The sequence below is a fragment of the Lichenostomus cassidix genome, chromosome Z (assembly GCF_008360975.1).
Source record: "Lichenostomus cassidix isolate B80296 chromosome Z, HeHo_3.0, whole genome shotgun sequence".
Lineage (NCBI taxonomy): Eukaryota > Metazoa > Chordata > Aves > Passeriformes > Meliphagidae > Lichenostomus > Lichenostomus cassidix.
The window spans coordinates 40,467,804-40,491,709 of NC_139511.1; the positions used below are offsets into that span (position 1 = coordinate 40,467,804).

Below are 23,906 nucleotides of genomic sequence, written 5' to 3' on the forward strand. Positions count from 1 at the left end.
TGTCTCATATTTTGAATTTCTTGTATTTGTAGGTCCTAACTTGCTTCCACAACAAATGTGATACTGGTTTTAAAGTTGAAATAAATGTATGTATTTTGTGTGCTCTGCCTTAGAGGCTAAAAATAGATTAACTCCTCCAAGTAGGAAATAATGATCTGATGCTACTTCAGATCAGATTGTGCTGAATACCATAGTTTTGACCTACTTTTAATTAAATTGTCACCATAGTGGATTGAGTAGCATTAAAAATAGTAGGGAATAATCATTGAGTAGCTATAAAAACAAATTCCTAGTGCAAAAGGTGATGCAAAAGGTGCATGTGTTAGTTGATTGGTGATTTCTCAAACTCAGCATGTTTAGCAGTTTACCATGAGTTTTTGCAGATTTGGTGACTTTATTATAGTTCATACTATGGATTTCTGCAAAATCTTTTAAATTAGACTTGTTAGTCACTGTGTACAAGTCTTTAGAAAAGCCTCTATGTATATTTATGCTTGCAAGTAGAGTTTTTTTCAGGTGTGTAAGTCCACTAAAAAATAAACAGAAACAAAAGAAACATTGTTTCAAAAATACAGCATATGTGTGTTTCTCAGTGAAACAGCGGAACAAATTTGTTTATTATATTCCTGTCACAAAGAAAAAAACTGCTTAAAAGTTACTACTGGGATTCACAAGGCAGTAAGACAGAAACAAGTGCTCGGTGCTCATTGTCTTCTGACTTGATGTATCAACCCAAATGGTTTGTTGTCCGCCAGATCTCTTGTAAGCATATGTGCCAATGTATCTGGTAAGTGTATGTGTCAATGTCAGACGTGTTCTTTGCTCATCCCTTGCACGAGCCTCTCATCTCAGTAGTTTTCTGCTGTGTTTTTATAGTAGCAGTAGTAGTAGTCGTAGTAGTATTTTCAGTCTGCTGCCTGTAGTGCTTTTTTCTGCCATCAAAGTTCAACAAGGCCAAGTGCTGAGTCCTGCCCTTGGGTTCACAACAGGTCCAGGCAGTGATACAGGCTGGGGCAGAGTATCTGGAAGGCTGCCCAGCAGAAAATGACCTTAGGGTGCCAATTGACAGCAGCTGAACATGAGCAAATGTGTGCCCAAGTGGCCATGAAGGCCAATGGCATCCTGTCTTGGATCAGAAATAGTGTGGTCAGCAGGACCACATCTGATACTTCTTGTATGAGAAACAGTGTGAAAGGGTTCGTCCCCCTTGCACTCAGCACTGATGAGGCCAGATCTCAAATCCTGTGCCCAGTTCTGGGTCCCTCACTGGAGGACAGACAGTGAGGCACTGGAGCATGTCCAGAGAAGGGGAACAGAGCTGGGGAAAGGTTTGGAGCACAAGTCCTGTGAGGAGCAGCTGAGGAAGCTGGAGTTCAGCCTGGAGGAAAGGAGGCTCTGGTGTGACCTTACTGCTCTCTACAACTGCCTGAAAGGAGGTTGTAGGCAGGTGGGGGTCAGACTCTCTCCAGGTAACAAAAGACAGAAGGAGAGGACATAACCTCAAGTTGCACAAGGTGAGGTTCATTTTTTTGAGCATCAAGAATTTTTTCTCAGAAAGTGTTACTAAGCATTGAAACAGACTGTGCAGGGAAGTGGTGGAGTCACCATCCTTTGGGTTGTTCAAGTAATTGGATCTGCTATGGTCTAATTGACAAGGTGGTGATTGATAAACTGTTGGATTTACTAATCTTTGAGGTCTTTTGCAACCTAGATTATTCTTTATTACACATTGTCTTCTTTCTGTTATTTTGTTGTTTCTAAATTGTATTTCAGGTTTCTAGTATGTTCTGTATATCATAATGCTTTCACTCGGTGCCATCTTTTGACCTGCCGTATCATTCTTTGGCATTGTTAGCTGCACTTTTGATGTTTTTACACCCACTGCTTGTACCCTGGAAGAATACATCCAGCGTGTGTTTACTACAAGAGGTGGGGATAGTGTCTAAGAAAGAAAATTCCCTTTGTTATGAGAGCTGATTTGAACTTCTTGGAGGCTTAACAAATACATTCCATTCTCTTCCCTGACCGTTGGATGCTCCAAAGCTTGGATGTTCATGTTGTTTTAGAATCAACTTTTAGTTTTCTCTTTTAGACTTCTAAAGTCAAAAGCCCATCAGGTATATAGAGGTTATTTACTTTCCATGCACATTATGGGGTGACTTAGCAACTTAATTACCACTACATCACTTCCCTTTAAGTTGCTGTCTCACAATGTGAGACAGTTGTAAACTAATAACACTGAGAATTAATTGCCTTAAGTGGTAGCTGTGAAATGGGATCATTCAGAATATACTGTAGTGGGTGCCAAGACCTCTAAACCCAAATGTAAGGAGGTTACCAGTCAGCAGTTTGATTGTATCATATGTTTTCAAAGCATAAGGAAAGGAGAGGCAGTACTCTTCTGTGTTAGAGAATTTGGGTTGCAATTGGAATTTGTGAAGATTCATTGCCAGTTTTCTCCAGTATGACACTGGGGCTTACCTTTTGTGAACAAAATGTTGGAAGTGTTAAGACCTGGAAAGTGTCCCCAGAGCCTTGCTTGGCTCAGATTTTCAATTTCATCTTTCTCTGGCCACATAAAATTGAAGTGTTTGGCCACTGTGTACCTCCAGTAAGGACTTTTCTGGTTGCTACACAAGCACTGAAAATATCTGTTCAGTCTCCCTTCCATGGCTATGTTTTCTAACACTTCAGATAAGTAATTTTCCCATAAATTACTACTTCACTGTGTTAACTATGCTGGTGGATATCTATAGCCCATTTTGTTTTTATGTAGTATGTACTGCTTTATTAGTCATACATGCCATGGTATTCTCAGGCATGTGTAGAGTCTTTCAGGGCTTTTGTTTCTGCATTTGCTATCACCATTAACAGCTCAGTTGCTGCAGTTACACACCATTGCATATACTGTGAGCTGAGATAGCTGGACAGTTAGCATAGAAATGCAGATTCCCATATTTTACTGTGTAATACAAGCTCAAGGGTGCTAGTCTGAGGTCACTTACAGCATATCCCCGACTTTTAGCAGGAAAGGAGAAGGTGAAACCTAGTGATGTCTGCTCAGTTAAAAACACCTTTAGTGAAACTGTTGCAGGAGCTGTAAGGTTTTGGTTGTCTAGTAATTTTTGTATGACAGTGTTCCATTTGAGTTTGAAGCATTTTCAAAACTTCTAATTCCTAAATATATAATTCCTTTATAACTGTGAGCTAAAGATAACATTTTGCTTCTGTGTTACTCTTCTGAAACAGGAAAATTTTGGTGGAATTAGCACATGTTAAATACAATGTGCTTAGGGATACACAGGGGTGAAGATCAGTATATGAATATAAGTTTTTACTAAGGCAGTTTACTCCATTTCTTGGCATTGCTTTTGGCAATCATTCTTCTATTTCATACAAGTGTAGGGCACTCGTAGAGCATAATGGGTCCTTCAGAAGGACTAATATTGTCCAGAACTGGGACCTGCTATGCAGGTGACACTGATAGCAAATTCTGAACAACTGTCTTATGGGATATCTGTGTAACAGTCATTAAGTTGCAGTGATAAAACCATATATTCTTAATTTAAAAGATGCACAAGTACATCATTATTTAATAAACATTTTAATATTGTTCTTTAGTTCTTGCTTACCTTAATTTTAAAAAAGGTACTTGAAAGTCCTAAAGCTATACTTGGGGGCATTTTTTTTATTGCAGGATAATGGATTCTGCTTTTATGTATTCACAGTTTACCCAGCCTTATGTATGGTTTACAGTAAGGTAGAAACAGCAAATGAAAATGGAAGTCTGAAATTCAAAGATGAACTGTTAGCATCAGAACCATGCTAATCCTATCTTATGCCTTAGATATAGTCCCAAAAATAAAAGCAAGGTCTGATGAAAGATGGGACATGTATACCAAAGTACTGCTTCCTGTAGAAAAACTGCAGATTATGTGACAGAACTTGGGAAATTCAGAAAGAGTAGGACAATGGAAAGCAGTATACAGTATGTACTTCTTTCAGGATCCTTTTTTCATGTGGCACCAAACACGTTCTTAATGGCTGTACAATTTTTACAGCCACATTTCCTAAAAAGAAAAATTTCCGTGAGCATTTGTTTATTTGGTGACTTGCCCTTTTTAGCCTTTGGTAAGGTTGGCTTTTAGTGATGTAGGAAATTGAGGAAGACAGCTTGGTCGGATTTGGGTGAAATACAGATAAAAAGAACATTGTACAGACTTCTTCCTACCTTACTGCAATCTTAGGTTTATTGTGTTTACTTTAGATTAGGATGAGATACTTCTGGAAACTGGTAATTTGTCTCAATTTTTCAGCAATTGTGTAGAGTCTTAGAAGCACAAAGCTCTGCAGAAATTCTGAGAACACACCCAGTACTTGTTTACATTTAGTTTTGTATGGAACTGAAAATTGATTCCATTTACTGGGCTACTGCCTGTTAGCATAGAGGACACTTAAGTCAATTATTCTGGCTGCTCTGTGAGGCAGGAAATGTCCTGCTACAGCAGCTTTAGCATTTTGCATATGTGCAGTTGAAAGTCAAGCCAGTTGTATGTAATTGCTAAGATGAGAAAAAAGAAAGGCTTTTGTTATTCAGCATATGGTCAGAATTAGTGCTAGGGATTTTAGGAGTAGTCTCATCAACTGGCTCAAAGTTTTGCAGAACAAACTAAAAAACTCCAGCCCCACCCCAAAACCACACCGAACCTCAACAATAGTATGGAGTATAGCCCCACCCTCTTCCAGAATAGCCAGTCTCCAAAGGACAGAGATACATCAAATCTTATTAAATATCTTGCCCGATTATCCTTAGTCATAGACTTTGGTTAGGTTTCTATTTTCTCTTGCACTGCCATTGTATGTGTATGAAACAGAACATTTGGAGAGGATCATACCGCCAGTGAGGCTTGCTTTTGTAGCTGTGGTTACACTGAAATGACCTAACAAACTTTTATGTTAAACTGCAGAATTTGTAGGATGTCTTGAAGTTGGTCCCTTCCCTCTTCTCTGTACTCTCATTCTTCCCAAATAGACATGTTGTCTGGCTGAGTGGTAACAAATCATCTTTACTGGTTTTATACTGACCTTTCTATCAATGTCAATAATTACCTCTATCTCAACATGTTTAGTTTTATAGAGATTTATACAGAGTTTTTGAGATTTATAACAGAGTGTTTCTGGTGTGGTGGCAGTCAGATCCCTTCTCCTCAGCAGTGTGTTTCAGAGGCATTTTGCTCCCCAGGGACTTACAGTGTCTCTCAGTCAGACTCCTTCTAAGCACAGGGCTTGTTAGTATTAATTCAGCATCTTGATACACCAGTTTTGCCTGCTGAGTTTAGGAAAAGTTGTTAGACAGTACTGATGAGCAAACCAGTCTCATTTTTAACCTCAGAAAGGGAAACAATGCTAGAGATGGATTGGAAATTGTAGCTGCAATCCATGCCTTACTGCCTGCAGCTGATTACTTAGGTTATACACTGAACATAGTTTAAAGTTACAGAATTCATTCTATGGATTTATTCCTTAGAAAATGTTGCTTTATCACTTGGTTACTTGGAAAAATCTGACCTCAGAGATGCTGGTAAGTAGTAGCTCATGGCTGGAGGACAGTGTTTGTTTGAAGTGTCTGCCCCATGTTGAAGGTGCTCAAAGACCTTAATTTCTGAAAGTAAATTCAAGTAAGATTTCATGGTCTCACATTAGCTGATGTAGCCCTAGGAAATTAAGGCTCAGTGTTGAGCTACCTGTTCATGGTGGTTGTGGTCATAATTTCCTAAAGAACTTTACTGGTTAAAACAACTCTGGTCTGCTTATTAAGATTAGGAGTCTCACTTCCTTGCTTGATTTCTGTATGGGAAAGACATGTAGAAAGGTACAGAGCCAGTCAGTCTATTCCCATAATCCCATTCCTGCTGTTTATTTGGAAATGTGGGCAAACAGTACCTCTGACACGCACCCTCTTTCAAGGGTATTAGCACGTCCATAGCCTGGCAGCTTCCCTGAACCTGGCTGCAGGCTTGGACCTTGTCATAGGTAAGGTAAAGTGCGTTAAAAATAATTACTTTGCTCTTGGTGCTGACTGGGAAACAAAAGGCTTCCTCTGCTTCTGGTCAGCGTGCAGATCACAGGCGTGTTGCTAGACACTGGCAGCTTCTCCTGACGTCAAGGGAGGGCCACTGCCAGCAGCTCATTACATACTCATCGCCTCAGTAATGCATCTTCTGCCTGTCGCTATAGCAACCCCCTGGAAAATTGCCTCAGCAGCCACTAAAATTCATTTTTATTAAAACTAATTACAGAGATAATTAACTTTTGAAACTGTATTATAAATTTAGTCAGGACCATGTATTTTCCTATTTTCTTTCCGTTGTATAATGCCTAGCTGAGTAGGTGCTGTTTGGGTGAGGGGCCATATAGCTACAGTGTGACTCATCAAAACAAGATTTCTTAGTAGGGGCTGAAAATAAACTCAGGATACCATGTACCCATGCAACTCAATTTCCTGTGGTAATGCTGGTGGTTACCCACTGTCAGACTAGCCCTCAGGATGGCTTCCAGGGTATTTCCAATACCCTTCTTGTTATTATGACTTTAAAATTTGAAGCTAGTAAACTGAGAAAATACCTGGTCTGGGCAATTATTGGCAACTCCACTTTTGTGGAAGATTGTGGTTATGTCAAGTCTTGTGGTTTGTTTGCAAGAGTGCATGTGTAGCCATTTGTAGTATACATTGAGGAGTTAGGTGCATTGCTAAGACTGATTGCAGTATATGTTAATTCATTTTAAGTTGGGCATCTACCTGAAAACGCACTGTGCATATCTCTTACACGCTTAAATTTTTTGTTTGTACATAGTATTTTTTTGCCCAGGAGAGCAGTATAGTTGTCCATACTTTAGAACTGCATTAGCTAAGTATGTTAAAACCACAGTGAATAAGTTTATTAGTAAGCAGATACATAAAAATATCCCATCAAAATCTTTATTTTCATTCACTTCTCACCCATCTGGATTCAAAAACCCAACACACTTCACACAGCCTTGGCTTTGCAAGTTCTCTTCTGGTTGCAGATAAGCCAGTGGAGGAAGTAACTCCACCCTGCTTTCCTGCTGGAGTTTGTGGGCTTCCCACATCCCAGGCTGTATCCATCAAATAAACTGCCTTAATCTGAACAATTTCAGTAGTGTTTCTTCCCTGTTCCAAATGGTTTTGACAGAAACGTGTTATCAAGCTGTTGCACAAGTGAAAGAACTGGCAGCTGGGTATGGGCAGCAGAGCAGCTAGGGTGGTCTGGAGCCAGCACAATTGAAAGCAGAAGATAGTTCACATAAGCTAGCACTTTCGGTGTTTTAATTTAAAGTTGCTGCCTGATAAAGTAATTTAAAAGTAAATAAATTACTAGTTTGATAAGCTGTACGATGTTTAAAGTGTATGCGTGTAACGCTACACTTCCCAGTGATCAGGGAATTTCTTTAAACCCCAGCTTTCATGAAGGTAAAAAAAAATTAAGTACCTAATTTTTCTGGTACAAGGAAAATTTGAAAATACAAGTCTTTATTGTGACAATAAAAAAACTGTGATAAGCCAGATGATAAAATTTCAGTGTTACGGGAACAGTTAGAATATTAGTATGTGAAAAATGTGTGTGGTGCTGGTATGTCTTTAAATATAAATTGTATTCTAGTTGTCTTTTTATGTAGTCACCTGCATTCTCTTACATATTCCCTCTCAGCATTTTGATATAGTGACTCAGTTGACTCTGAGCAAACCAGTTGTTTAGAATAATCAGACTGTCACCCTGTTCCTTCTAATGCAATGCAAAAATATTTTTGTGCTTCATAAGGAGAAAATGTCTTGGATTTTGTCTGTGCGTTACCATGGGTGTAGAGGTTTAGTGTTTTCTAATTAATACAGATGTTATGATAATGTGTTGAGCTTGTGTGTGTTGATTTTCTCCCACTGGTATTTTAGGAAGATTGCTCATGACTGAAAAGAGACATTTTATTTCTGCAGTATATCGAAAGTCTTCAGACAACAATATAAAACAATGGGTAAAATGGAAAGGAAAGGCCCTGATGTCAATCCCAATGACGGATGTTCTCACTTAAAGATAATAGGGGTTTTTAAAATTCTTATTTTATTTTAGAGATTACATAAATTTTAAGAGAGACTTACAGCATTTTTAGTGTTTTTAGAATATCTTGAAAGCAACTTTGTGTTGCTGCTGCTGGCAAAGCTTTCAGTTTGATTTTCAGAAACCAGTTTAATCCCCTTGGAGTTGATAGCAGATCTTGAAGTCATCTATCCTTTTGGGGTAACGGGAAGTGTAATTGTCTGCAGAACTGTCAGTAGCAGAAAATACCTACGCCTTTGCTTCAGAATAACAGTGCAAAACTTGATTTAAATCGGAATTCCAGGACAAGTAATTTTTCAGCAGAAATGTCTCTGTTAAAATAATATTTAAAAAAACCCCAAAAAACGGAAAAAATAAAAAACTACCCACAAGAGAAAGCCACAAATCAAAATCGAAACAAATTTTTTTCTATTTAGGAAGTATTTCATTGACTGTTTACGGTGTGCTCACAACATTAAAATAGCAATAATAATAATAGCAAATCAGTTGTGCAACTAAGAACTGGGATATTTTCATTTAAATAAATTGATACAATAATACATTTGTTTATCGAGTTTTAGGTTAGAAGAAAAAGTGGTAGGGGCTAAATATTATTGGAAAACAAACAAAAAAAAATATAGGGTGTATTCTAAATGGCTTTTGTTGGCCTGTAGATTCTGATTAAGATTGTCACAAAGATTTTCTTCTTAAAGGATTTGGTCCATCCTTCTGATTTCGTTTTCTCTGAGATACTCCTACTGGTTTTAACACTGCTTCCTTGATTCTGGGTTTGACTGTATAATTCAGGACAATTGTTCAAGAATCCAACATTCTTTGATCCGTTAAGTGAAAAAATGCAGGGGTGAAATCATACTCAGTAAGGATACATAAGGACTCCTCTGTGGACTGTATAGGCTCTGTAAGGGGCTACAGGTGAAATGGGTGAAAAGGTGGCGACCTGAGTTTAGTTACTGAGTGAGCAGAGCTTGAGCATAAACAATGAGGATGAGGAAAAAATAAGTATTTTTAAGGATAAAGTAATGCTTCTGAAACTTAGGACAAAAAGCCTCACAAAACCTCATCTGCTTGTTCATTGTTTACCAGAAACACAAGTGAGATTTAACAATTTAAAAGCCAGATGTGCATAAAGATACCTTAGTAACATGTCCACGGTGCAGAGGTGCAGGAGACCACAGATAAAGCTTGCCAAAGGAATGCAGCAAGACAATTGTGTAAATAGGCCACCTGCCAGTTTATTCAGTTAAAATTCTCCTGCTCTTACGAATACCACTGTAGGATGCAATGACTGGCAGTGCTTCTTTATATCCTTCCAAAATTTCATCACAAAGTTAAACTAATTCTGTGGCTGCGAGGGAACAAGAATCTAGTTCAGAGTCTGTCACTTTCTTATGGTGATGGTTATGGATTTCATTCACTTACATGTTTTTTCCCCTGTTCCACGAACAAATTGATGATGAGCTTGTTCATGCTGCTTTTTGTGTAAAAAAAACCTGAGGGCAGATCCAGTGCCCAGACTCTCAAGACTTCTTCTCGTTGCCAGCCACTAATCAGCATTCTCAGAAAATATTTTCAGAGTAATACTTTCTGGCTTACCTGAGATACAGCATTCAATACATCTTTCTCACATTAGTGTTTACTACTGGATTGATACTCCATTAATAAAAGCATGGTAAAGAAAATTTGATAATAAAATTTTATTATTGAGCCAATAATAATTTGGCTCCTTCCTAAAGCTAACAAAGTAATATTTCTGTATGTTTACTATAAGGTGGAAATCAAACTTCTTTGTTTCTGTAACTTTTCAGGATAACTTCTTCTCACTATTTCTTTAAAAAGTAATTCAGAACATCTAGAAGAAGTCTGATTATTTGTTTTTTGGGTTTATTTAAAAGGAGCACCTTCACTAATTACTACAGGGCAAAGAACATGTACAGAAGTTGGTGACACTTCATCCTATACTAAATTACAAGAACCATTGTTCATATCCCCTAGAATGAATGAGGAAACCCCTAGGTTAGTTTATCTTCTCAGTGGCTAACTGTAGGTCATTTTTCTCTTGTGAACTTGCCAAATGCCAAGGAACTTCATTTCCTGCAGCAGTCTTTCTGCCAGATGTCTACCATGGCGAGACATAGGCTTCCTGGTGCACTGATCTCGTAAGATGTCAGGCTCCTGGACACACTGGATACAGTTCTTTTTTGGAGGATGTCTTTTGTGACAGATAATTAAAACCTCCAGTACTCTGGTGCTTTGTGGTTGAAACTCACCATTAAGCAATAAGCAGAATAGGTTTATGTTATAGTTGCTGAACCTTTACAAGCAATTTTAAAGCTAGCCAACTGGAGTGTGTTTCATGTAGTACAGGCTTATCAACCTAATCAGATGCGAATGCAGGACTTCAGGTGCCGGAGATGGCACTAATTAATTTTTGCTGCCTTCTGCTAACTAGATCTGGAGAGTTTTAAAATTTCTCAGTGGTTGGGTTTTTCCTTTTTTAATTTAGTCTCAAACCAGTGTTATTTGTCTTCCTGTTGTTTTATAACCGGTAATGATCTATTCTATAGCAGGTCATTGCTCTATGGAAGGTTCATGTTAGTTTATCCAGGTGTGGGTATGTGTGTGGGTGTGGGGGTGTGGGGGTGTGTGTAGGCACTGCAGAATGAGTATCCAGAAATATGTTACATATGCAAAGCAATTTTATTTTTCTCACAGTTTGTATAATGCTATGTCTCTATAAATTTCCTAGAATTATGTAATTGACAATTTTGGTGAATTTACTTGTGAAAACCAAGCAAAGTTGTATGGAAAAAAAACCAAAATAATTATGCTACCTTCCTGTAGAATTAGCTTGAAGCTATGTAAGTGGCCATAGAGTACATTTTTATATTTTGTCCCCTCTTTTCTGCCGATAATGCTTTTTTTTTCTGTTGTACTTCTCCCTACCCCACAGCCCATTTCCATTCCCAAGTTTTCCTTTCTCTTTTCCTCAGTGGGATGATGGTGTCACTGTCTAGCATTCCTGTTGTTTCTCCCTGTTTATAGCTATCTTAATGACTTGGACCGCATAGCAGATTCCACCTATCTGCCAACCCAGCAGGATGTGCTCAGAGTTCGAGTCCCAACAACAGGGATCATTGAATATCCATTTGACTTACAAAGTGTCATTTTCAGGTAGGAAAAAAGTTTTATCACCCACTTGCTTTGCTTCTGTTGTTTCCTTTTGCATTAGTAATGCCAAGTATAGGATACGGGTTAAAAGGGCATAAAAAGCAATTATTCTCTTTTTAAAATTTGAGCTTGGTCAATTTTTCTTCATGTAATTGTCTGCTTATAATAAGGAGCTGATGTTAAAGAGGTCAGAAGGATAAAAGACAATTAAGTTTGTTATTTTTGAGAGTAATTATTACTGATAGAAAATCTGCAATTCATATTTTCAATATATATGAGAGTTTCAGTATGAGTAATAATCTTAAAATACAGCCATGTGATCTTGTCATTCATGTAAGTTATTGAACAAAAGGTTACCATTTGTGTAGTTGATTTTTAGAGAGAAACTACTGTCCTATAGGGAGAAATCACCCTACTTTTGTGTAAGTACAGTTGTTTAAAAATTAGCTATGGAATTACAAGTTAGACACCTGTGTTTACACTGAGACATGGGATGAAGTGGGAATACAGTGCAAGCAAACATGAGTTTTGACTTTGACTATCAACAACTTTGGTAGCCACGTATTACATTCTATTTGCTTAAAATAGAGTAGCTTTAACAAGTTATGGATTTTGATTCTGGTAATTTGGGGTTGAGAAAGGCGGTCCACCGCCTGTTTTGTTTGCATCTGTTTTGCTGAATCCATGGGACATAGATTTCCAAATCATTGCTCATGAGACCTTTATATCTCATAATTCTGAGGGGTTTGAGACTCATAATAGTTGAAATACAGAAGACACATCAGACTTAGAGCAAACATGATTAACTGTCTACTTACAAGAGATTCTATTAAGTATCAATGGAAAAAAATCATTAAGAAAACCTAGCCAAACTGTGTTTTTAACTATATCCATGGATTTTGTCATGGTGTGTGTGATTGTGTGTTTATCTGTTAAGGTATTCATGGACTTGATGTGGGTGTTTATTTTGCAGAATGGTGGATGTAGGAGGCCAGCGGTCAGAAAGAAGAAAATGGATACATTGCTTCGAAAATGTCACATCTATCATGTTCCTAGTAGCTCTTAGTGAATATGATCAAGTACTTGTGGAGTCAGATAATGAGGTAAGCAATTGTCAACAAAAGCCACGGGTTTAAAAAAAATTTATTTTACCAGTCCAATCCTAGGTGTTTTCTAAATGCATCTACAAGCAGTCATGCACAGCTGGCACCCAATGGAATGAGAAACACTTTAGGGATAGGGATCGAAGGGGATAGGGCTCAAAGGGGGGAATTCAGTCTTCAAATATTGCAAAGCTTATCAGCTAGAGAAGTATTCAAAGTCTCTATTTTGGGTTGAAGAGGAATACAGTTGATTACTGAGAAATGTTTATGAGGCACAATAATAGGTGGTGTAAATGAAGACAAAATTTATAGATTCCCAAGGAACAGACCCTAAGGTAGTAAACTTCGTTCCTTTGACTTAAAGCGTAAGGTGTATATTGTATTTTTATTTTAAAAAATAAGAGGAGTAAGGAAGTGGGGGAGCTGAGGGGACAAAGCACACTATCCATTGTTTTGAATGCAGTTTTACAGAGTAAGGATGGGATTTTTATGATCATGGGTTTTTGTTTTGTCTGAGTTAAGTTACTATTTTAAGTTACTCATCAACCTTTTATGAATATTACCACAGGCACTGTCCCATGCAAATCTTTTAGCACATACTTTAAGAAGTTAGGTGAAAAAAGGAAAAACATTTGAAAATACCTTCTTTATGGCTGCATACATGTTGATTTCACTGTTTAAGACAGTGGTTGGCGTAAAGTAAAACAGATGTCCTTTGACAATCACGCTTTGTATCTTGAGCTTTCTCTAGTATTTATTTTTTTTTTTAAGCCTGGGAGCTCTGTAAACTTTCACATTTGTAGTGTTTTCATAAAACAAAAATATTGTCATGTTAATTGTATAACCACCTGTATCATTTAAAGCTGAATTTCCAAAAATTATGATGTAGTCTGCACCAACTTCATCTCTTGTAATTTTAGAAGCTAGATATGTGTAGTTAAAAAAGAGAAATCTGTCAGATTTGGCTCATTTCAAGTCAAACTGGAAATATCTGGTTCTGTCTTTTTCTGTTTGCATTATTCTTTTGTAGCCACAAACTCAACACACAAATACTGAGCATTTTAATTATACAAATCAAAGCAAAATGTCTTGGAAATTATAGAAAGAAAAGTTAGTTATGATAATATTGAAACACTATTCTAACTATCCAAAATCAGCTTCATGGAGGTCAAAACCTCGCAGATGGTTCTTCCACCTCACTACTGAACAATTTATATTTTGTTTTAACAACAGAGCAAGGCTTCAGAACCTGTTTGACTTTTAGTTTAAAATACATTCATGACTTTAATTCAAACCAGTTTTTGTTTTGAAGTGATACATACATAGCCTAGTAGGCTTTCCAGCACTGTTAGGTCTGTGTTACTCTGACTCTGAAAATGATCCAGATAGTCTTAGAGCTAAGCACCAGTCCGGGCAGCTTAAATTTCGGCTTTCAGCAAACTGATAGCCTGTCTGTCTAGATTTTGTCAGTGTGCCAGGGCACTGCATCCTTCCCTTCTTTTTCTCTCCCCTCTGTCTCTAAACATTGCAGTCTTGGAATTAATGGATGAATGTGTTTATTTATTCCACATAAAAAAAAGTTTGTCTGAACATGGTTGTGGCAGAAATATGGATTTCAATGTGTTTGTTGATAGCTTGAATTAAGAAATTTAACCCAGAAAGATATTTTTGTTCTTCACTGAGGTGTAACAACCTCAGGAGGGAAGACAGTGATTTAACTTGAAAACGTTGGTAAGCAGCCAAGAGGTACTTTTCGCACTTAGCTTTAAATTGTGGAACAGTAATGAAATTTTAGCACCAAAGTGAAGGGAATGTGTGTAAATGCTCTAGTTTCTTAATATGTATGCCATCAGTGTGATACTAGGATAGAATCTAATCCTTCTTTGGTTTGTGTGCCTCATACTGAAATTAAAATATCTGACTTGACAGTTTTCAGTGTTCTGCTATTTCCTTTTCATTGCTTTCATGGCCTGATTAAACTATGATTTTTGTAAGGTGGCCTACTTTCTTTTCCTAATTAGTCCACTGCATATTGCCTGAAGTCTCTTTTCCTGTAGTACATTTTTACAAAGAACACTGTAATTTTTAATCATTTGTGGCATCCTTTTTAGTTAATACAGTTTTTCATTAATATCATTTTTATGAGTAAATAGAAATCTGTAAAAATTACTATTTTCTGTTTGGTGGGTATGTGTGTGTGGTTATATGACCTTTCTGATTATGAAATTGGTTTAGAGCCTTAAAGACTCTTGATTTGTATTTCAAAATGTAGTGTCTGATGGATGGTCAGTTGTAAATCCATTTCTTTCCTTTTTTACCTTATTCAAGAGAAATACATTTGGATTATAAATCAGACGAGGTTACACTCAGTTCGGACGCTTTGTTAGTGTCTCTCGTTGGATGTATGTGAGGTGGAGCTGGGAACTGTTTCTGTTTTCCTGCCCTTGAAGGAGTTAAAAAATTCAAAGTATTGAAGCATATAACCCCTGTGTAAGGGCCCATACTTAGAAAATAAGACAAGAGTTCAGACTGCCCGTTTCTCAGAAACATGTCGAGGATGATTTCTAAATGACACATCCATGAAATTGCGCTCCTGTGACAAATATCTGAAGAGCTGGGAGCTTCAGTCCTGAAGATAGGCACACATGGCTGTCCAACTGTATTTTAGGTATGATTTCTCTACCAGATGATACTCAGACCTAGTGCCATCTCTGGTAAGTGTGTGTCTAGACTGTACATAACTTGGTTTAGTGCATAAGTACAAAATGGAAAGAATCAGTAAGGACGGTATATTTTAACATAACTCTGCAAAAAATTCAGTTGATGCAGTCATGAAATGCTTCTTTCTTCTATCATACACATAGGAGAGATAGCTAACTGCTCCAAATTCTGCCCTTAATAAAATAGAAAGTCTATCTAGATTCATTGCTAAAATTGAGGACAAAATTTGAACCAGAGGACATAATATACTAATTACATTAATAGTACTGTAAATTAAGTAAATATTCCATCAGCCTGATACAGTTTGATAAAGGAGAACATGGTATAAATCAAATTATTGAAAGTTTCACATTTTCAGTTTTTCAGAAAACTCAACTAGAATTAGAAGTGAGATAAAAAAATGAAGGAATCATCTCTTTGATAAATGGATTTGTGATATGTGCCTATGTCTCGTAGGTGATGCTGTTCCTCTGAATTATGCCAGCAAATTTGGATAAATTGGCAGTTTTATCAAAAGGCACAGTTTAGAACTTTCTCCATGTTTAAAATCAACTTATTTTCTTCAATAAAGGATTTTTTTTCTAGATTTTTTTAAAGGGTTTTTTATAGATTTCCAGGACATGCTGCATTTGAATATGTGTTAGAGGTAGCTCTCAACATACAAAATCTCAGTGTCTCAGTGCAATAAATAGAAAAATGAGTTCCAGATTTGTAAGAGAACCACTAACCACTTGCAGTCATGGAAGAATTAGAGACTTAACAGTATACCTGTAAAGCAGAGTTTCATAAAAAAGAGGATTTCATTATCTTTGCACAGCTTGTTAAGTACTTAGAAACAGCAAAATAGAGGACAGTGTTTATTGAAGCTTGTAAATTTTTTCTTCCATATTCGTGCATCAATAATCTTAAGGTATATAAGATTGCATATAGCTTGTATAGCTCTGTAATGGTTACATGTATGTTTTTATTTATATAAATGTTTTATTTTTCTGGGGTTCTCAGAGCAAAAACAGAAAAGACAGAATACAATTTCCTCAGTTCAGCTAAATTAGTGAATTAATAGTCTAAATGAAAGTTAAAAATTTTCTTAACTATGAAAAAGCAAATGCTGTCTTTCCTGAGGTATTTTCAGAGGCTGAAAAGCAACAGAGTCATTGGAGAACATGACGTATGCATTGATAAAACATAATTTTTACATTCAATTCAGTATGAATATCATGGACACCCATTGCACAAAATCTATTGGGGAAAAATGCTAGTTTAAATTATTCTTGTCAGAGATAATACATTTTGGTTAAATTGTAAAATATGAAGTCTGACAGGATTGTAGGTAAATTATGAACCCCCTTGGTAAGAGGAGATTGTTGTTAAGTAGAGTAATGTACCTTTTTTAAAACAGCTTTTGTTTTAAAGCCTTTCTTAAAGCTTGCCCTATGTCTTAAGAAATTACATTTGATTTAGCTGCAGCCAGAATTGGTAGTTTTAACATCAGAATGCAGTGGAATTTCTCTTAAAACAGTGGTACCTTCCCTTCCCTTTAATTATCAAACTGTCATCTAATTTTCATTAAAGTTTAATTGAAACTACCATCTACTCATCTACATAATCCATGTATTTACAGGTTTGGTTCCAGATTGCAGTTCTTGCTGAAAATGATTGTAATGTATGAAGCAGGCAGGACTGGCTTGAGAATTCTGAGATTTTAAAATAAAAGGAAAATTGATTCATTGGCTTGAAAAGTCCTAGACACATTTTCCCACAGGGCTTTTCCAATGTAAACTGTTGGAAACTGTTTAACATAACTGTTAAAAGTAAACTGTTCTATGATTCTGTGTCTTCAAGCTGTGTCTAATATTGCCATTACTTCCTGCCTGTTCTTCTTTCACACATATTAAGGTGTTTTCTAGGATCTGTCTCTTCTCAGAGCTTGGCAAATGCCATATTGCCCAAGGAACATTAAAAAAAAAAATGATGCCATGAAGATAATTTCCACATCTTCTTGTCCACTGGCTTTCAGTTGTATATAATATGGAAACAAATGGTTTGTCTGCTTTAAGGACCTGCATCATCTAACCTGGTTTAATAAGCAGACTGAATATCTTTTGTTCCAGTCCTGATCAGTCACTTCTGAAATATTCAAACATAGACTTTTGCATGAGGTACAGTTCTGGTCATTCATAACTGAAGGAGTTCCTCAGAAACTTGTCTAAACCTGCTCCATTGCTGTGATGTGACGTACAGTCGTTTAGCAGCCAGATTGTGTGAAGACTTCTGCTTGTGTTGTTAAGAATTCTGCTGCTGTAACTTTATGCCCTGACAGTCTCTGTTCAGCTTCCTGTTGTCTTACAGCTTTTTATCCTGAGTTTACAGGCGTCTAAAGCTGTGTCTGTTACTTACAAAGTGCTGCAGTGATCCCCCATCAAGTCTTCCAGGTTTTTGAAATGTAGAATAGCAGGTTCGTTTACCAGTACCAGATGTTTGCATGGCACCAGCAGCAGGAAGGCATAATTTTGTAATTTGAGGTGGGAGCAGAACCGGTAGATCTGGAGGTGGCTCAAGCAACATTTTGAATAGCCATTGCAAATCCTTGAGGAATTCATGGGGTCTCTGCAAGTGGAACAGAGTAGATGAAAGGAAGAAGGGACAGCTGACTGAGTCTCTTGCAGAAGCAGCATGGAGCTAAATAATCCAAGAAGAAAGTTGCTGTTAAAAATGTTTTGTCCAAAACGTTACCAACAGGGGATCGTTGAAGTGACGTAATAGTCTGTAAATACAGTGGCCCTCAGTAAAACTGTTTTTAACTTGGTGTTCATATATGATGAAGGCTGAAAGATGATTCCTTCAGAGGAGTTAGTGAAGCACAGTTGTTTGTTTAGAGAGGTAGGATCTCAATCCTGAAGGGAGGTGTTCAAAGCTTGACTGAACACAGCCATGAGTAAAATGATACGATGACAAAGTTAGTCTTGCTGGGGGCAAGGAGTTGTACCTGATGACTTCCACATAAAGATCCACTCCAAAATAAATTCTTCCTTGATTCTAGAAAAAATATAGTATGACATGTGAAAGATTTTGTTTCTCTTTGTTTCCTTGGGGAGCATCTTTGTAGTCATTCCATAAGGTTTTGCCATAGCTTCTTTAATACCTTAAAGAATCCTACTTTGACGGTGGATATCTGCATTAATGTAGTTATCCTCACAGAACTTAATTTACACTGAAGAACTACCTTGCAGTTTTATCAGATGAAGGCGAAACAGGATATTAAGAAAATTAGGGCTTCAATATCTCAGCCACAACTGCAAATTTATACTGAGCAAACTTTGCAGAGTGGTTTTTGAACTGTTTTTGTGCTTCAAGTTACTGAATAAAGGCATTGTTCTTTTGATTGATGGAAAGTTTTGTTGTGTGTAGATTGTCCCACATAGAAAGGATCAATGTTGCTTGGTTTGTTAAAAAATATTCCAGTTAAAATTGAATTTATTTAAAATAATTACATGAAACCCAGGATACATATTTTTTTGCTGTTAGCTCATTTGTGTTTATACAGGTATGGAGATGCAGGCACATGTGCTTACATTTTGAATCTGAACAAAAGTACATCTGCAAAGTAAATGAGCCTAGATGGAAATAGTGTAGTGTTCATTTGTGTAATACATTAACAGGTGACAAATTGGTGCTGTGTTCCAATCACATTTTCTTTTCATGTAGGACAAAAGTAAGAAATGGCATGAGGCGACACAGTTCAGAGTATGTTTACTCTTCATAGAGGCAATTATCTGAACAACATATTTCATTTTTTCATCAGAACTCTCTTGCTGTTTACATCTGGGCATGTTTCCACTTCTCTTCCAGCACTCTGTGTTCCTTATTCACAGGTTAGTCATACATGGCTTAGCATGAAGGCTGAAAGAAAACAATTCTGAGATCAGAGCACTTCTCTCTTTCTACATCATAAATAAATGTAATGCTTCAGTTCGCTGGTTTTTTCATCAACAGCCAACAATCCAGAACAACTGAGCATATGGCAGAGGAATAATACAGACTCAGAGTTAGAATTAAAATCCTCAAATAGTCTTCATACTTACTTATTTAATTATTTTTCCCTATGGGAAATCAAATCTCTGTAACTGATTGTTTATGTGGAAACTTGAGAAAATAGCACATTAATTACCTGTGCCAAGCCTTGTTACTGGATGTATTGTATCTGTTCATACCTGTCCCCACAAAAGCATATTTATTTTTGGCTTGTGGATAAAGAGCCTTTTGAATGTAAAATATCAGTTCTGGGAAAGATGCACATTAGGAAGAGTCAGAGCCTCTCTCTCTTTTGTTAAAGTGAGTGGTTCATAATAGAAATGGGGGGTTGAACAATCATGAACCAGCTTACAGAAGCTGCCAGAAATGCTGCTGGTAAACGTGCTGTTGGCATAGAAGTAAGTGCCACTTTTTATTCTCTGAATAACCAGTGTCAGAACTGTCCAGAAAAGAGCTTTATTCAGGGACAATTTGATTTTAAAATACCTTCATGTTTTTGAGTCAAATACATGTAGTTATTTTGAAAAAGCCGATTCTGGCATTCATGTTATATCATGAAAAGTAATTTAGGAGCCATTTCTGTCTTTTAAAAATGCTTGACAGCAATAGTTGGACTATGTTTTTTGAGTACTTTGTAGACAATTTTTGTTTTGGACAGTATTTTTGTGTTTTGATGGTTGTTGAACACATTGATTTGATGGATTTCAGCTGTCACTTGCTTCATCTGTGTCTTTACTGGGTACATAAAATTGCCATGTATCCAAGTATTTGTAATTGCAGTGTTGCAAATTCAGTTTGTTAGAGAGGTGAGAATTTTTCTCCCAGGTGATCTAAAAATACAGCTCTCATCTACAGAGATGTCTTCACAGTCCTCTACCAGAAACTTCTTTTTTAGGCTCATTTACAGAAAGATTGAAGACTGTAAGCAAAATAAAGGAGTTATTCCTGAGCTCTGTGTTTGAAGTGGCCTCTCACTACATTTGAGTTACTCATCAAAATATTTGTACAACTATTGCAGTTTTTTCTTAGATTACTAGTTTACAGGAGTAAAGATGCAAGATTATACTTCATACTGGTGACAAAAATGTGAAGCACTTCCAATACAATACTGTATTTATTTTTTTTACATAGTGGAGGATTCTGCACTTACCTCCCACTTCCTGATTTCCTCTACCGTTTCCCAGCTTTTATGTAGCAGCTTTATTAACATTTTAGCCACGAAACACACTGTAGGTCTTTCTGTATAACTTGACATTGCTTCTATGAAAATGATTGCTGGAAGTCTTACTTGGATAGTGGAGACATTCCTAGTTAATAGAGAGCTGTACATAAAAAACATTCACAATGAAAGGTTTTGTCAACCAAGATAATAGTCCATTACAGTGACACTAACCTTCTGAAATACTAAATTCTGCGTTTTTCTGAAGCTCTCCTGCGTCATTATCTCATTTTCTACAGTTATCATCTCTGAATGCCCTCTGACTCAAATAACCATTTTTGCCAGCATACACAAGTTATATACACAGAACAAATTGTTCACTGAAAAATGTGTCTTGTTTACCTTCTCACCACCTTCCCTCTCACAGCATTCCAACAAAGTGTAGTCCCTCAGAATCCATGAAATCCTGATTTTGTTAACAGACAGTACTTAAATTGCTAACAATTTTTAAGAGAAATTGCTACATTTTTCGTTCAGTATGTGAGTTACAGTACGCCCACTAGATGCCACTCTAGATAATCATAAAGACAGTAGTGGGTGAAACTCCACCAGTGCTTCTCTGTTGTTTCAGATTAATATTGTACTTAATGCTTTCTGGCAAAGCAGTTTGCTAGTTGGGAAGTGCTGCTTTCCCTTTACTGGGTACCAGCAGATACAGCTCTTAAATGCTGTTTTAGCACTCTTGTGGATATTCTTCATGATTTGGCAATCAAGTGCTTATGAATTATCCCAATTTTGTTAGTTCTGTAATAGCAGGAGTAATTGCATTTTTTCCAGAGAACAGACAGCAAAGAGAATCTCAATACATACATCTAAACCAGAAATCCATCATTTTAGCAAGGAAACTGAAAGTGTACATACAAAAATAAAATTGGAAGGAAGTGTCCTCCTTTTCAATCCATTAAAACTTGAGGAGGAGTAAGAGTTTACATTTGGATAAAAATGTGGGAAAACATGGTTTATACATCTACTTGTGTTTGTGTTAATCTTTAATCATTATACAAAAACTTTCCAGTGTAAAGTCTTTTATGTAAGACTGTACATGGTAGAAAGAATATTAATTTTATTTTTGTTTAAGAAAAACATGTTTCTAGTCACAAAATCGGACAGTCATGTGATTCATTAGTTAGTACAGTGTTTTTTCTTGATATGTATTTAAATATTAGAGTAACTCTGTCCAAGATTGGATACCCTGCTTAATGTTAACAAATTTCTATTCATTATTGGAGTACGTGTGCTGTATTTCTTACTCTGTTTCATAATGGTGTTTTTACATTGGACTGGCAACTCTGTCAGGTTGTGTGGAAGACGGAGAATTTTATGCTGGCATCTGTTTGTCTTAACAAGAAAAATGGAGGAACAGCTGGTGATACCAAATTTTTATGCAATTTGGGACAGACTGCAGACAAAAGCAGAGCAGGGAAGTTGCCCAGGCCAGCAGATCTTCAGGGATGGTGAAAACAGGGATCCTGCCATTCATTTTCCACACACAAAGCCAGGGAGGCTATCATAAGCTGTTGCTGCTGTTGAACAGGGGTTGCTGTTGAAGGTTGGCTTCACTGCTGACAATGGCTGTCAGTTACTGACAAAGCCTTGAGCCACATGCAGCTGCACATTTCTGTACGTTACTTACTCAAGTTTCTATCTGCAGCATTTTTTGTTGAAGCTGTAATAAGTTTTTTCTGGAAGCAATTTGGTGAGATAGAGCTGCTCATAAAAGGAGATTAGGTGCTTGAACAAACTGTTAAATACTGCCTGCTCCCCACTGTTGCTGGGGTTTTTTTGAATGGCCACACTGTCTTGCTTCGTTTGGCAGAGCTTCCTTCATGGTGCATCTGACAGAATGTCAGATCCCCAATGCTGGACTCTTCCTATATTCCTTATAATCCTATCCCTGCTTCCAGTAAAAATACTGTAACATGAAATTGGTTTTTACATCAGAAATAGTGCATCCTGTTAATGAAAAGTGGTTTTCAGAACCGTAGTTCAACCATACAGTCTTGTGTTTAATTAAGACGATTAAAAATATTATTGCACTAATGTTGCACATATGCTTAATAAAGGAAAATAGTGAGCATGCAAAGGAGTGAGCTATCATTAGTAACAGAAAACCAGTTTAAGAGAAATTTTAGAGGATAATAAGCAGTATTGTTGGAGGAATTAACTCTGGCACAAAAATTGTTTTTATCTGCTATGGCATCCATAAAGGTTGAATTGCTCTTAGAAACTGGGTGAGAGATGAAGGAAAGCAGAAGGTTAAGCAGAGATTGATTAGTCAAAAAATTAGTCATATCATTTTTTTTCCTTAATCAGTGAATCACAGTAAAATAAAATCTTAAAACTGTAATATGTTATGGCAAACTGAGGACCTGTATTTATTTATCTGCTCAAGCAGATAAAATGCACATGAAAATCTCTAGGCCATCTTTCAATTGCTGCAAAACTTCTGCAGACTATACCACTGAATGACAAAATACCAAAGTGTCAATTCACTGTCCTTAGGAAATTTTGCTTCAATTTTGCTTTGAAATTATTTGCAAAGGGTTTATAAATGCAGTTTCATGGTCACATAATCTGCTGAGAAAAGCATGAAGGGCCCACAGCCAATGTCCAGTGAAGACAGGATGAGAGACCTGAATTTGTTCAGTCTAGTGAAGAAGACACTAATACTTGCCAACAAGTATTTCTGGAGTTGCAGGTGTGCCATGGAGCTGAAATTTTTTAGATAGACAGTATAATAGATATAATTGTACAAGGTAGTTCACATTGTCTTTCCATAAGGTTTTGTCTGTATAGAGGAAGTCTATATGGAAACTCTATATAGAAGTAAATAGTCTTATTAACCATTAGTCTAAGGACTTACGGTTTATACTCAGCTTTGTTGACATTAGAGTTACTCTCCTTTCAGAATGAAATCCTGGCACCATTGAAATCAATATGAGTCATGAGATCTGACTGCATGAAAGCAAATGTCTTATTATTCTGCATTGGTTCCTTAATGTATAAATTCAGTTGTTTATTTCCCCGCACCACAGCAACATACAATAAAGTTTATCAGACTAAATAACCTACTTTTACTTCAAAATTGAATTAGATTCCAATTTGTGTTTTCTTTTCTTTTTTTTTTTTTATGTTTGTTTTGTGTTTTTTCAAGTTCCTATTCCTGTTTATGTTGGTCTCTCTAAAATGCAAATTAATGGAAGTAAAGATACACTTATGGCAAAACTGCCTGAGTTATCTGACAGATTGTTGTATGGCTTAGCAACAGCAGAATCTGCAGGATGCACCCTCTTGTCATTCATTGGAGCCCCATTTGGTGGTGAAATAGGCATTTTCAGGGGCCTGCAGCATTAAATAATAATAAAAACAGTAAGTTAGTTCCTGTATTTTGAACCATATCTATTTCTGACTCTGTATTAACCACGATGTCAGCCTAACAGGTCTTCAGAATGAATAAAATTGTAACATCGTTCTGCGAGGACAAAGGAGGTTACTAATAGAACTGTCGGCTTCACTGGTATTTCACCTATA

General features: G+C 36.8%; 1 protein-coding gene across 1 annotated transcript in view; it reads left to right on the forward strand.

Moving 5' to 3' along the window:
• Window positions 1-23,906, forward strand: part of LOC146424748 (guanine nucleotide-binding protein G(q) subunit alpha-like) — a 116,374-nt gene that overhangs the window by 82,720 nt on the left and 9,748 nt on the right. Inside the window, exons 4-5 of the mRNA XM_085043089.1 lie at window positions 11,175-11,303; window positions 12,274-12,403. Of these exons, the coding sequence (XP_084899215.1) occupies window positions 11,175-11,303; window positions 12,274-12,403 (259 nt within the window). The remainder of the gene's footprint in view (window positions 1-11,174; window positions 11,304-12,273; window positions 12,404-23,906) is intronic.